A 13,504-nucleotide genomic window follows, 5' to 3' on the forward strand; every position below is an offset into this window, starting at 1 on the left:
GTTTGGTATGTATTTTAACTGTATGCCAACGATAAATTTATTTTCTGGACTGAAGCTCTTAGCCGACTAAAGGAACGAGACCATCCCAAAATGTTGGCTTTAGTGCATTCTGGTAATGCATTTTTGACCGTGGTCAATTTGCTTACACCAGTCATTACCACACCCCTCTGGCTAATGTATTTGAATAGGCCAGGCATACAGTAAAAGACCACGCCGGACTGTAGCAGCAGGTACTGCCGGCGGCCCTGTGCAAACAATAGCAGTGTATGTTGTTGGAATGCAATGTTAATGTTATGAACACGATTATAAAAGAGAACCTACCTAGTACATCAGCCGAAGACATGAGTTTGACGTCGCACTCGCTAGATCAGCAGCAACTGCCGGACGTCTTAATCGTTACCAAACGTTACCGGCCCTCATCAAAACCAATGCACACCACAGCAGAGTGTAACGCCCTTTCCTTTTGCCTAACCCCAACCCCTCGCTGATATACGAACCTGCAGCGTGCCGAGGAAGATCTGCAGCGCCTGCAGGTACAGCTGCACGCAGCCAATCAGCTTCATCGTCTGGCCGGCCGAGAACGCCTTGGTGGTGCGGGCCGTGACGGCTACAGCGTGCCGGGCGGCCTTCTGCAGTCGCTCGGCCTCGGGCGAGCCCTCCGGAGCGGCCTCCAGCTGGGCGGCCAGCGTCGTCACCTGGCCCACCACCGGGCCCAACAGACGCTCCAACTGCGCGCACTTGTGCTGAAAGGGGTAGAGGGGTGGTAAGGAAGGTTAGAGCGCAGCCTCGTGAGACGATTACCACTATGAGCACGTCAAACTGAACGACTGAGATCTTACATTTGGACGAAATCTTCAAAAATTGCCGCCGAAAGATCTAAAATCGTTTGGAAACCATTTGCCACCAAATTTGGTAACAAGGTATAAGTGTAGTTCTCTCCCAGTCCACCCAAGAGACGCCACAAACCAACCGTTTCATCAGGGCGAGAGGTGTTTCCCTCCTCAGACCTCCACGGACTGTCCTCATATCCTAATCGGTCTTACCTTGTTATCAGCCGGCGCGGAAATAATGAGCACCGAGACGGTCTCGAACAGGTACAGCTGGTCCTCACGATTCAGCAGCGTGGTCTCCGACGGCTCTAGCGAGAGGAGGTCGCCGATCTGACCCAGGATAGTGTCCGTGAACGGGCCCATCTGAGTTCTGGGGAGGTGAATACGGAGAAATCAGTCACTCGCAATCAGGATTCGGGAATCTATTGGACGATCATGAACGGCTAAACAGTAAATGGTGTACAATGATAGACCAAATTAATCACTCCAAGACATAACGTCCGTATTTGACTGACGTCGTTGCGAGCACTTTACTCATTGCGTTGAGCCATCAACTTTCATAAGAAGGCGGTAAAAAAGTATTGCGTTTATATTCAGGGGCTGAACTGGAAAAGGGGACAGACCACTGCGATTGGAGACACTCACTTGAGGCATTTGATGAATCGCGAGAACAGGTAGACGGCCCGTGCCCGGTTCCGCTCGTTTGGGTGGTTCATGCCACGCTTATCCAGGAAAGCGGACAGAACCTGTAAGAAAACGGAACCTATATGTCAGCTTTCGCAGAGACACAAAACTGAAGATTCGATGATGAATGTGGAAATCACGAAAACACTCGGAAACGCCGATCTTGGGAAAGTGTTTGGAAATTGCCGGCGAACTTAAATGAAAAGTTCTTCCCAATCAGGGTATATCATAATACAAAACAAAATGGAAATTCTGAAGACATGTATCTCGTCTGAGACAAGTAATTGCAGGTCAGTGGAGCAAGCTTTGTTCCGAATTCTCGTCACCAGCCGTCTAGGGATGACGGCACGCGGTCAAACCGCACCCACCTGCGGCAGATAGCTGGTCTCGACGGTGAAGAACTTTTCGTATCGGGAGATGGTCTCGAAGTACTGGAACGGCACGATGTGGTGGGGGTAGGAGACGACGTCGGAGGTCACCAGCTGGCGCATCATCGTCTGCAGCAGCGTCACCTTGACCTGGGCACAGGCAAGGTTGTCAGTGAAAATACTGGGAGACTCATCAGTACCGAAGAAGAATTCGAAGAACTTGATCATTACAAATTGTAAGATTTAAACCACAGTCCCAATCACAAAATAGTGAGCTTGTTTGACAGCACAGTGGTCCGATCACGAATAAATTATGAAATTAAACCAAACACCGCTTTTTTATCAAGCAGGATATCACTTCGAGCGGCGCATAAGTAACAAGCTCTCCATGCCCTGCCAAAACAAATAACGCTCCCCCACCCCCACTCCCAAGAGCCATCAATTCCCTGCTCCTGACGAGTTCTCGTCCGCCGTTTACTAACTGACGGTGAACAGAATATCTAACCACTCCCTTACCAGGTCCTCTGAAAAGAAGTTTCCAGCCGCTGGCGTAGGCAGTGCCTCCCCGAGCATGTAGAGCATTGTGATGGCCGCCTCGACGTCTTTCATGGGCAGCTGCCGCCATCCGTCCAGTGTGGCCGTGATGTACTGCTGCGTGATGTGGAGCACCAGCTCCCGGTCCACGGCAGCGAGGTTACCATACAGCACCTTCAGCCGCTTCCTGAAGGAGGTGACGAAGAGATATAGACGTCAAAACTCAGAGAACAGTGCAGTGGTACGATGGAGCACCTCTATAGCTATAGCCACTCCAGCATCGGAGCTAGATAAAATGAGACGCAACGATGGGACTGATGGAGATTGGGACATGTTTGAGAAAACTGCGCCGGACTCTGAAGACAGCCATGGACGAACACAAATCGTAAAATCCATCTTTTCGGTCAAATACGCGAAGGCAAAACTCGCTTAAAACTTAAAAGTATCTTGTAGCGAAAATCATGGCCTTTCAGGGACGCTTTTACACGAAAACACAGACGCCCAATGGCTAGGAGCAGCCTCTCCCTCCCAGCACAAAGACCCATTACCAGACCGACGCGCCTGCACCATACCTGTACTCCTGGAACATGGCCTCGTCCTCCCCGAGCGCCTGGAAGTCGTACTCGTCGTCGTACTTGAGCTTGTGGATGATGACATACACCATGTCCCGGACGTGTGCGGTCTCCGCCTCGGCCAGCATCGGCTTGGTCTTCAGCATCTGCAGCGGCACGACGCGTCAAAGCAAAAACAAAACAAATAAAGGTGATAGTACGTCGTGCAATGCCATTGAAAAGCAGGGGTCATCCCAGAAACACCAGAAACACCGGCACTCGACTTGGTATTGCTTTCAAACTGGTAAGATATTCTAATAGTCTGTTTAAAAAAGGTTATTAACAGGCCACGATATACTTCTTGGCAATCTGACGAATGATAAGTCCTGTAGACTAGTCTGCTATTTGTTACCTACCGACTACGGTTAACCCCAATCACAATAATCCGTGCGTGCTCACCTGCACATAATCCCTGGCGAAGTCAATGACGCTGCGAGACGGATCGTCATACTCGCAGTTCAGGAAGGCCAGCATGCGGCCCATCTTAGCCGCTATAGCGGCCTCGACTGCGACTGTCGCACCCGGCCCGGTCTTGGCCAGTTTGTGGTAGCAAAGCACCAGTTCTGTTCCCATGCCGTTCAGCAGCTTACCAAGCTTACAGAGGTAGTCCACGTCTTCGGCCGGCGTCTGTGAGATGGGTGGGGTCAACGCAGGTCAAGTTGGGCAGTCGTGGGGCGGATACTGTTACAAAACACTGGATGCAATCCGGGATATTTTGTGGGAGACCAGAAGAAAAAACAACATTTATCTAAAACACATAGGCCATTCCTAAGAATAAATATCGGTATCAGAGGAAAAAAACACGAGCCGTCGACATAAAACATGTAGGCACCTTATCAACAACATGAGTGGGTCATGTGCATTCGCGACATGCCATCACAACCCATGTCACGATACGTAATCACAAATATATTACGCACGTTAGTACATCGATTCGACACCCACCCACGCTCACTATGACTCACCTGGTCGTTAACATTATCGAGCAGCGCGAACACTGACGCCTGCTCGAGCACGCCAAACAGCGACTCGACCAGCTGCACCTTGCTGAGCGGCTCCATGCCCTTGTGGCAGATGTCGTGCAGGCACTCTGCGGCCGCCTCGCGGACGTCCACCAGGCCCAGCAGCGTCACCAGCACCGAGACGAAGCTGTTGTTGGCCACCTGGGTGGACGTAGGGGAAACGGCGGAGAGGAGGCAACAGTCAGCGACTTGATGCATTTAGTGATACCCACGCTGTTATTACATACCAACTCTACCGAAACTAGGACGGTTGCGGAAAGCAAATATTTCATAAAAGCAATCGTTAAAACATGGGATTGGAATTTGACCGGTTTTTTGCACATTTCTTCAGTCGCAGTTTGACAAATGACAAGCTAATCAGGGTGATCATGTGCCAACTGACGAGGGTTATAGGCTACAATGAAACCTTCGGCAGACAAAAAGGTCATTTGCAAATCTACCTCCCTACATGGTCTACACTGATCCTCTCCGCCTATCCTCCACTCCTTCACCTGCTCACGCTGCCCATGGACTCATCCTCTCACCAGTCCAATGTCTATCCAGGAGACGTATTTGCCGACCGCCTCCAGACACATGCAGGCCAGCTGCGGCTGCGAGCCGGCGTAAGTGTTCAGCGTGGCCAGCCACGCCTCCACCAGCTGTGGCACGCACTTCTCACGCATGGCGTCACGGATGCGCGTGTTGCGCCGCGCCTCGGCCTCCGAGTGCACCACGTCACGGTCCACGATCTGAGGGGTTAAAAGGAGGGAGCTGGGATGGTCACAGGTCATAAAAAAAAATTGGAGACAAACAGCTTCTCACAAACATGTCTCTGGCATAATATTGAACCGGTAACACGTGTCCAACCGGAAGCTTATCACCAGCTCTAAAAATGACAACCTACACTATAAGACTGCACTCGACCACCTGCTGCGAACACGAAATCCTTTACCCACTCCACAGAAGCTCCTTCCCCTGCACCCCATCCGTCCCCTCTCCGTACCTCCTGGTCGATCTGGAGCAGTGTCCTGAGGAACGCATCCACAGCCGGCGGCCCCAGCTGGGTGAGCGCCATCAGGTCCAGCAGGAACGTCGGCCACCGGTCGGGGAAGTCGGTGACGAACACCAGGGAGAACACCTGCGCCGCCTTGTTCCGCAAGTAGGTCTTGGCGCCCGCGCCGGCCAGCTTACACTGCGGCGGGACAGGTTGGTGGATCGGTCAGGTCGAAACGGGCAAGGCCGAGTTGCTGTCGTAAAGCGCGTAAGGTTTGATACGACGTCAAACATTTTGCACAGCGGTTCATCATATGCCTAGATACTCAACCATAAAACTATAATATGTAAACGAATACATTCCTCTGAGGCTTCTAGCATCCACTGACACCACAATGTCATGTCCAGCCCAGGCATCCAGTAGAGCTTATTATGAGTGAGCCATCTGGCCTTATGACTGTCTTTTGACCACCGTTCCCCTCCAGCCTTCTCACCTGCCGCTGCACCCATCCATTGATAAAGTGCCGCACCAGAGGCGACGCCACGTCCGCCTCGGCCGGGTAGCGGGTCTTCACAAAGTGTTCCACCGCCTGGAGACAATAAAACTGCACGTGCTCCTCAGCGTCCAATGACGGTGAGAGCAGCGCGTCCACGCAGAGCCGCCAGCCGGCGTCAGAGGCCTTCAGACTGTCCAGGTAGGCCAGGCCATCGCGCTGGAGCTGGGCGTCTGGCTCGATGAGGCCGCGCAGCCGGCGTACGAACTCCTCCCCCGCGGCTGCCTCCATCACCGCTGGGGCTGAGAGCTGTCAGAGGAGAGTGGGTGAGGTGCTGTAAGACAGAAGGAGGGGGAGGGGATCTATACTGGTGACTGCCTCCCACACTGTTGGGGCTGAGAGCTGTTGAGTAGAGAGTGGGCAAGGTGCAGTAAGACAGGTGGGGAGGGATCTAAATGTTCAACTTTTGGCAACATTTATAACTACTTACATAACTGCCTGTTATTGTTACTTTTCATTTTTTTAGACAGAGAGGAGTGATAGAATGCAAATTACTGTTGGATTATTGTTATTGGAATAACCTGTTGGATATTTGAAAAATGTGTGAAAAATGTGCTGACCTAGGCAGATCAGTAAATAGAAATAACAAAAAGTTCCCTGCCTACACCGTTTGCGTCTTGACACTTTCGTAATGCTTACTGTGGCGATGTCAGTTGACCTGTGGAGGTGAAATTGTCAGGGTGTGTGGGTCATGTCGGTGACAACATAGCTCGTCTTAAATTTTGAGCATGATGCGGCTGGGGGTGCACCCTTGGCGTGTGCTCATGTGCACCACGGGGTAAACATTAGGAAAGACAAAAACAGACTGTTGCTCAGGAACAGTACGGGCTATGAAGATGAACTTTTTGAGCAAAGTTGGACGCATGCACTCATCTGTTGCATCAACTTTTCTAGAGGATGGTGATGGGTTCAGTGGTGTGCATATGGTGCAGCCTCAACCACTGCCGACCAGAGTGCACTGTGTGTGTACATGCTTTAGGTGCAGCTTTTGCTGCAAAAAAAAAAAATGAGTGAAAAGAATCAGAGCCTCATTGTCATTAAATAAGGCCTTCGGCCTCTCAGACCGTAAATGAATTAAATTTATTCATGCAATAATTCAGCTGTAATTGGCCTATTGCGGCTTGCACTGAAACTTCTCTATCCCGGCTTTGAAGACATTTAGGCTGGGGATGGCGACAACGGAACCGCAAGGTAGTGGCATCAAATTTTCATTGTTGATGATGTAAATGGTTAAATCATTTGGTAGGAGACGACCAGTTGATTCGCATGCCTCTTATCATTTCTGATAAATGAAAATAATGAATTTAACACTGTATGATATTCATTACGAATAAAGGCTGCGAGAACCGCTGCACGTGGGTCGCGATTTGCCGGAAGCGTCGGCAGTGAGGTGAGAGGGAAAATCGCGATACTTACTGTTGTGTGTTTTGATAAAATACACTGAACTTGACGTTTATATGTCAAAAGTGCAACCGCCGAAAACAACTTAATATCAACGCCCTCCTTCCTAAAACAAATTAACCACGTGCGCCCCCTTGCTTGAAAGTGATTTCGCCAATCGCCACAGATTTCGCCGATTTCGCCACACGGCTGAAATAATTATTAAATTACAAATATGACGCAAATGCTGTCTTTCTGACGCTCATCTTATAAAATGCCGTCAGTAATTTAAAAAAGGTCTATGAAAGGTAAGTAAATAGTGTTCCAAAGGAGAGTGACAAGAATACCTATTTTATTTTATTAGGTATATTACATTTCACATCATAGAAAATATGCCAATTTGGGTCAGATATAATCATAAAGGATTGTCGATCGAAAGCAAGTGAAGTTCTAACCAGACATTTGTACGTACACATGCGATTCATTCATCGAGCTACGGTCATGGACCACGATCATGATAGGCATAACGCATTAGTAGGTAGCAGGTATTTGTCTTCGAACACATGCGACATAGCGCAAGTGTCGTTCTGCGATGTTCATTATTTTCGTTTTGTGGACCCTATTAACATTTCTCGGCCACCTTCTCGACCCCGTCTACGGTGGCCGTCTCGACGATCGGCTGTTTCTCCTGCGAGCTGTCGGCTTCGGCATCCCATGGCTGCCGGTCACCCGAGGCCATGATGAGGAAGGCGACCATTCCAAGGATAAACACTGCGGCAGCGAGCCAGAAGACGATTCGCCAGCCAGCCAGCGACTCGGCGCCCGTGGAGCCATCCAGGATAGCGCCGGCCGCCAGCGGGCTGAGCAGCGAGGCAGCGCCGCCAGCCGTGTTGGCCAGCCCAAACACGGTGCCGCAGAATGTCGGAGACACGTCGATGGTGCTGAGCGGGTGTCCGACGGTCGTAAAGGCCGTGGCCAGACCGGCCAGGCAGAAGAGCGCCGCCGTCACCGCGGGCGGCAGGTGGGCGACCAGCGGCAGGGAGAGCAGACAGACGCTGACGCCTCCGCAGCTGGCTACCGTGGCCAGTCGACGAAGCGCCAGTGGCTTCAGCCAGCCGCGGCGCAGCGCCAGGTCGCCGTTCAGCCCCAGCAGGAGACCGAGCAGTGCGCGTCCGATGTGCGGTACACCGCTGAGAATTCCACTAGTGTGCAGGTCCAGACCGACTGCGTCCTTCAGGTAGAGAGGCACCAGCGTCACCAGCAGCTGCTGGCCCCACATGTTGGCCGCCTCACAGATGACGATGGCCCAGACTGGTGCCGAGCAGAGGATAGCGCAGTACGGCGGCGTGGCGGAGGAGGCCGGCAGCGAGGCCGACACTCCGATCCTCCGCAGCTCGCACTCACACGCTGCCGGGTGTTCTGCCGGCGAGTCGTACATGCAGAGCCACCAGACGAGCAGCCACAGCATGCCGATGCCGCCGGTGACGTAGAACACGCTCTGCCAGCCGAGCGCCACGCTGAGTGAGGCAGCCGCCGGGCTGATGGCGGCCACGGCCAGCAGCTGGGCAGCCGTGATGAGCGCGCACGCCGTCTGCCGCTCGTCGGCCGGCAGCCAGCGCGCCAGCAGCGGGAACAGACTCGGCAGCACCGGGCCCGTGGCCAGTCCCTGCAGCAGCCGTACCGCGATGACCCCAGTAGCGCCGGCCTGAGCGGCCACCGGCAGCAGCAGTGCCAGCAGGCTGGTGATGCCCAGAGAGACAGCCAACACACGCCGGGCGCCGAACCGGTCGGCCAGGCGACCACCGGGCACCTGAGACACCATGTAGCCCCAGTAGAAGGAGGAGAGAACCAGGCCGCGACTGAGACTATCCAGCTGCAGACTTCCTCCGGTGCCGACCGTCTGATTCGTCTCCGTCGACACCAGCACCTCCTCAGACTCCTCTGTGTTCACCAGCAGCTTAGCACTGAAGGGAGAGTCCGCGGCGTTGGAAGTCATCTCCGTCCACCTCGCGTCCACACTGAGCGGCAGCACCGCCTCCCAGGGCAGAGCAGGACGGATGACGGTGGTTGTAATGAGAGGCACTCGAAGTGCCCCAGAGATGTTCGACGGCGTCAGCTCGGCCGGCGTCTCCATGGCGATGATGGTCACGTTGAGGACGACTCTCAGGGCCATTTGGACGGCGAAGCCCCAGACGAGGAGCAGCATGACTCGGTAGCGGGCTGGAAGGCGCCACCTGGAAGCCCGGCCTCCGGAGTGAACCGAGCAGGCCTCTCTGGCCTTCAGTTCGTCTGCCTTGACGCATTTCTTACCTCGATCTGGCCCGTCTTCGTGGCAGCCTGGATTGTTTTTGCCATCGGAGGGGGCCGGTTTGTTGAGAGTACCGTTTTCTGCGTCTGGTAGCGTGGGCAGCTCATCCAGAGTACGGTAGAAGATTGAGCCGGTTGACATGAACATGGTGATGTGGCAGATGAAGCAGAAGGAACGCCGAGTTCTTCAATGACACTGAAATGCTCTTCTGTCTGGTTCGTTTAGTTTGCGTTAGGATTTATCAGCAGTCAGCACGGTATTGTAACTAGATGGACGATGAAGTCTGCTTGACTGGATATTTGACGCGTTGCTAGCAAAGGAACAGTTTCGCTCGCACAAGCAGGACCTCTCGGCTCTCTGAGATGATTGCGCTGACACAATACTCAGGACCGGTCCTGTCCGTGCTCTTCCAGAGTTCACTGCGATCTGTCCCATCCAGCGCTCGGCCGGGAAGATAAACCCCGAGGCCGCCTTTCTTCCGCCCACAACAAACCGCAAGTCTGACTGGAACGCCACACACTCATACACACAAAATCGAGGAATGAGAAACGCGTGTGCGTCACACCGTTTTGCTCAGACGTAGTGATGATTACAAATTGAGATACCTACATCTGCTCGTAGTTTCATAGATATCATTTGTGATTCATCGGTGATAAAATTAAGGCTATAAACGTTGCAGCGTATGTATAGGTATTGGTCAATACCAAATACCAAAATACCAAAGATTAAAACTAAAAGCCTTTTTAGTTTTTAGACGTTTCATTCGCCCGAACGAATAGGTAAACGTTGTTTTATGCTTAGGGCATTTAAAAGCTCCACCTACGTGGCACTCTTACCTAAACACTTATGAGTATCCTAGGGCGGCAGGGCTGCCTAGTACCTAGTACCTAGTGCATATCTACCTCTCTAAACAGGGACGTTTTGTGCCATTGTAGAGACGGTGAGCGCTCCTTCAGAAGTAAGCAATATAAAGAAGCCTTTGAAAATATAGCTAAGGCCAGGAGATGGTGGCGACTACGGTTAGCGTGACAGGAGTGCTCGCCTCAGCTAAGCTCAGGCCAGCTCAGGCCAATGCCGTCAAGTGACGAAGTGGTAAGCGGTTAAACTGGTGCGGGGGGGAGGGGGAGTGGGGCGAACGTCCCCATATTTTTCGGCGGGCCAAGCTTTAGTTCAGAGATGGCGCACGGCAGACACACCAGATTTTGGGAACCCTTTGGGAATCGATTGAAGTTTACTCTAAAAATGAATGAATCAGCTTATTGTTGTTATTATCATTCTTTCTTATTTTAGATGTTGAGGTGTCATGTAGTTTAATTTGCGAAATGAAAGCACAAAAATAAACGTACAAACTACCGTAAACGACATTACGCTATCAACATTTTGCCAAATGAGATAAAAAATACATGCTCGATTTTCAATCATCGGCCTTTCATGTATTTTCCAAAACTTTAAAGCAATTCTTGCCCATTTATCGAACTAACTTAACCCTCGCATGTGTGCGGCGTTTGCCAGCTTCTAATGTGTAGGGGGGGGGGGGGGGTCGGTTGGACCCCCCCTTGCCGTTTGGCCCCTGATCGAGCTAGAGCTTCGCGGAAAAAAGGAGCGTGTTGCCCGTGACGAGAGGAAGCCGATGATACCCAATTTTAAGGTCCTAGGTCATTGGTTGACCTTCCAGGTCAGGTCAATGACCCAAAGTCGGGAAAATCGGGACCTGTTAGAAAGTCGTAAAGTGTGGCTGCTAAGGGGTTTTTCGGGGTGCTGATCACGAATATTGTGTTAGTTTTGATCACAGATGATGTTTTTAAGCATTTAGACCAGGTCAGGTCAGGTCAGGTCAGGTCAACCAGTAGGCGTCTTGACGGGTATTCGTAGTACGTGTCAACCGCCTCTGACAGCTTCGTAACATGTTACGAAGGCACCAAAACTACTTCGTAAATGTTCAAATGGTTGCTAAATTCGAATTCAGCTCCAAAAACTAGCCTAGAAACATGTACAGCTCGAAAAAGTGAACCGAGGTCACCCGAGGTCACCAAAGGTCAATGACCTGACCTGACCTTCAGGTGACCTTGACACCCACCCTAATGCATGGAAGCAACATCAAATCACATGTTTGAACGTTTGAAACCACGAAAAGCTTGCAAACGCGCGGCTAATGCGAGCCGACATACGCAGAATCGCGATTCCGGCCAAACATGGTCTCGGAAAAGAGGTCACAGGTCAAAGGTCATTTGGGCCAGGGTCATGAAATTTTCAGGGTAGGTGTGAAATTGATCAATGTGAGGGTACTGAAAGTTTCGTCGCGATCGGCCGCTTTTTACGCGAGTTATTCGCGAAAAACCATGGGGGGGGGGTCCATCCGACCCCCCCCCCTACACATGCGAGGGTTAATACGAGCATGATATAAGGGGATTGGGGATTCATGCAAGTGAGTTTTTCTTACCACTAAAATGTACTATAAGATGAATACCACCATCGGATCCATCGAAAAAGGGTGTCGAAAAAGTCATTTAGACGAAACGCGTCCACCCAATGTGCTGTGTAACCCGTCTCAATATATATATATTTGTCTATTCCTACTCAACTTAGTTATGTATGTTTTATTCAATAAGAATGTCATAAAATCAATTAAAATTGATCTAACAGTTAAATCGGGAATCGTTATTATGCTTCAACATTCAGCTTCTATTTCGATTTATCACTGATATAACGTTTAGAAGACAACGCCTTGCTGGTCGACAAAACGTCGGCTGTTTTGCCAAACCGTATCACACATTACGAAAACTTGGGATTCAATGCACGAATATGATCGTTCTAACTGGATGTCGCTCGCACATTTTATTTCAAACCGGACTTGAGACACAGAAATACGAAAGTCTTGTATTGAGATTTGAGTCATTTCCCGTTAGTCCCTGTCTATCATCCCGCATCCTTGACACAGTGGCGGCTCTGACGCCGTTTTCAGGCAGACGTCCGGAGGGCGATGTGTCAGTGCTGATAAGCGCACATAAAACAATATCTGTCCGGTTCCATACACACCGAATCCACAACACATAAAACGATGACACATCCACCCTGCCTAGACGACGTACGGGCCTGAACGACGCTCGCGTGTCGCGTCCGATGGGGCGAAGGACAGTTCAGACGTCAGCATTCGGAGTTTATGGTGACACATGCGCGTGCAGGCCTTAGACATCTTCAGAGGCACCGCCGGTCGAGCGTGGTGCAGCGGCACCCGTGCAGAGGTCAGGGGCCTCTATGGAGCCACAACAGACAGACGGCCGCCGTGTGGATCACAGGAAACGGCCCCAAATGCGGCGGTCAGCCATCCGGCAGTGGTGGCCTGTGGTCTGAGCTGAGCTGCAGTTTAGACGTCACTCCGAGCTGCCGACCGCCCACTGCTGAAATACCATGACTGACCCGGGTCCTGGTGTGTCAGCCTGGTGGCTTCTGCGGTATATAATTAGTCATGCCGACAGCCAAACTAGCCAAAAGTGACAACAGCTTAGTCGGTGATGACGACTGTATGTAGTGCGTGCGGCCAGCTTCAATCCAGCGGACTAGCGTTATTCACGGAGCTCTACGTAGTTTATTGTTTTTTTATCAATTGCTTTAACATGTATTTCTTGACCGACTGATGACTCATCAATATCATTAGCGAGTGTAACAAAACAGCTTTTGCCATTTTAAAAATGGAATTAAAACCGTAAGAGCACGCTCGTTATGCCTAACTAGAAATAGCACAGAAACGTTTCGTTCATAGCTATCTTCGTTCTAATGCTCGCCATAACCCGATCTTATGCTTTTGCCAAATTGTCAGGGAACTCAGATTTGTTTTTCAATAGAAAAAAAAACACAATTCCTACTAATAGTGATTTAGCTATTGACAACAAACCTTCCCTTACCTAATGGCAGGCACATTTCATAAGATGAAATTTAATTTTTGACCTTATTCTTCTATCGAGGGTTTAGTGTTTACACAAGCGGTACTGGAGAGAGCGATGATATATTAGTTTATTTTTATGCAGTGCTCGGTGTCCGGACACATTGCCGAGAGGCGATTTGCCGAACGTCATTTTGCCGAGTGCATTTCGCCGAATGTCATTTTGCCGGTGTGCTTTTTGCCGATGTGTCAAAAAGTTGAAATGCTTAAAGTCGAAATGCCATTTGTCGGTATGCCTTTTTGCCGAAATGCCAATTTGCCGAAATGCTTAGTAGCCGAAATGTAAATTTGCCGAAATGCG

The 13,504-nt window shown here is 50.9% G+C and overlaps 2 protein-coding genes across 2 annotated transcripts; both read right to left on the reverse strand.

The window, feature by feature from the left end:
- Positions 1-219: 219 nt before the first annotated feature.
- LOC122372727 (exportin-T-like) lies at positions 220-7,143 on the reverse strand (the record flags this gene model as incomplete). Its single annotated transcript, XM_043350261.1, has 13 exons — positions 6,992-7,143; positions 5,516-5,824; positions 5,032-5,220; positions 4,574-4,777; positions 3,993-4,190; positions 3,427-3,654; positions 2,989-3,134; positions 2,399-2,603; positions 1,883-2,032; positions 1,476-1,576; positions 1,044-1,200; positions 498-743; positions 220-245 (listed from the first exon to the last, which is right to left on the reverse strand). Coding segments are annotated over exons 2-13 (2,141 nt in total), but the record flags the coding sequence as incomplete, so codon positions are not given.
- A 220-nt stretch (positions 7,144-7,363) lies between these two features.
- LOC122372731 (putative inorganic phosphate cotransporter) lies at positions 7,364-9,670 on the reverse strand. Its single transcript, XM_043350265.1, has one exon. It carries the CDS (start codon positions 9,408-9,410, stop codon positions 7,578-7,580), a length of 1,833 nt encoding a protein of 610 aa, XP_043206200.1. The 5' UTR covers positions 9,411-9,670; the 3' UTR covers positions 7,364-7,577.
- Positions 9,671-13,504: the final 3,834 nt, after the last annotated feature.

This window comes from Amphibalanus amphitrite, unplaced genomic scaffold (genome assembly GCF_019059575.1).
Source record: "Amphibalanus amphitrite isolate SeventyFive unplaced genomic scaffold, NRLGWU_Aamphi_draft 001393F_arrow, whole genome shotgun sequence".
Classification (NCBI taxonomy): Eukaryota; Metazoa; Arthropoda; class Thecostraca; order Balanomorpha; family Balanidae; genus Amphibalanus; species Amphibalanus amphitrite.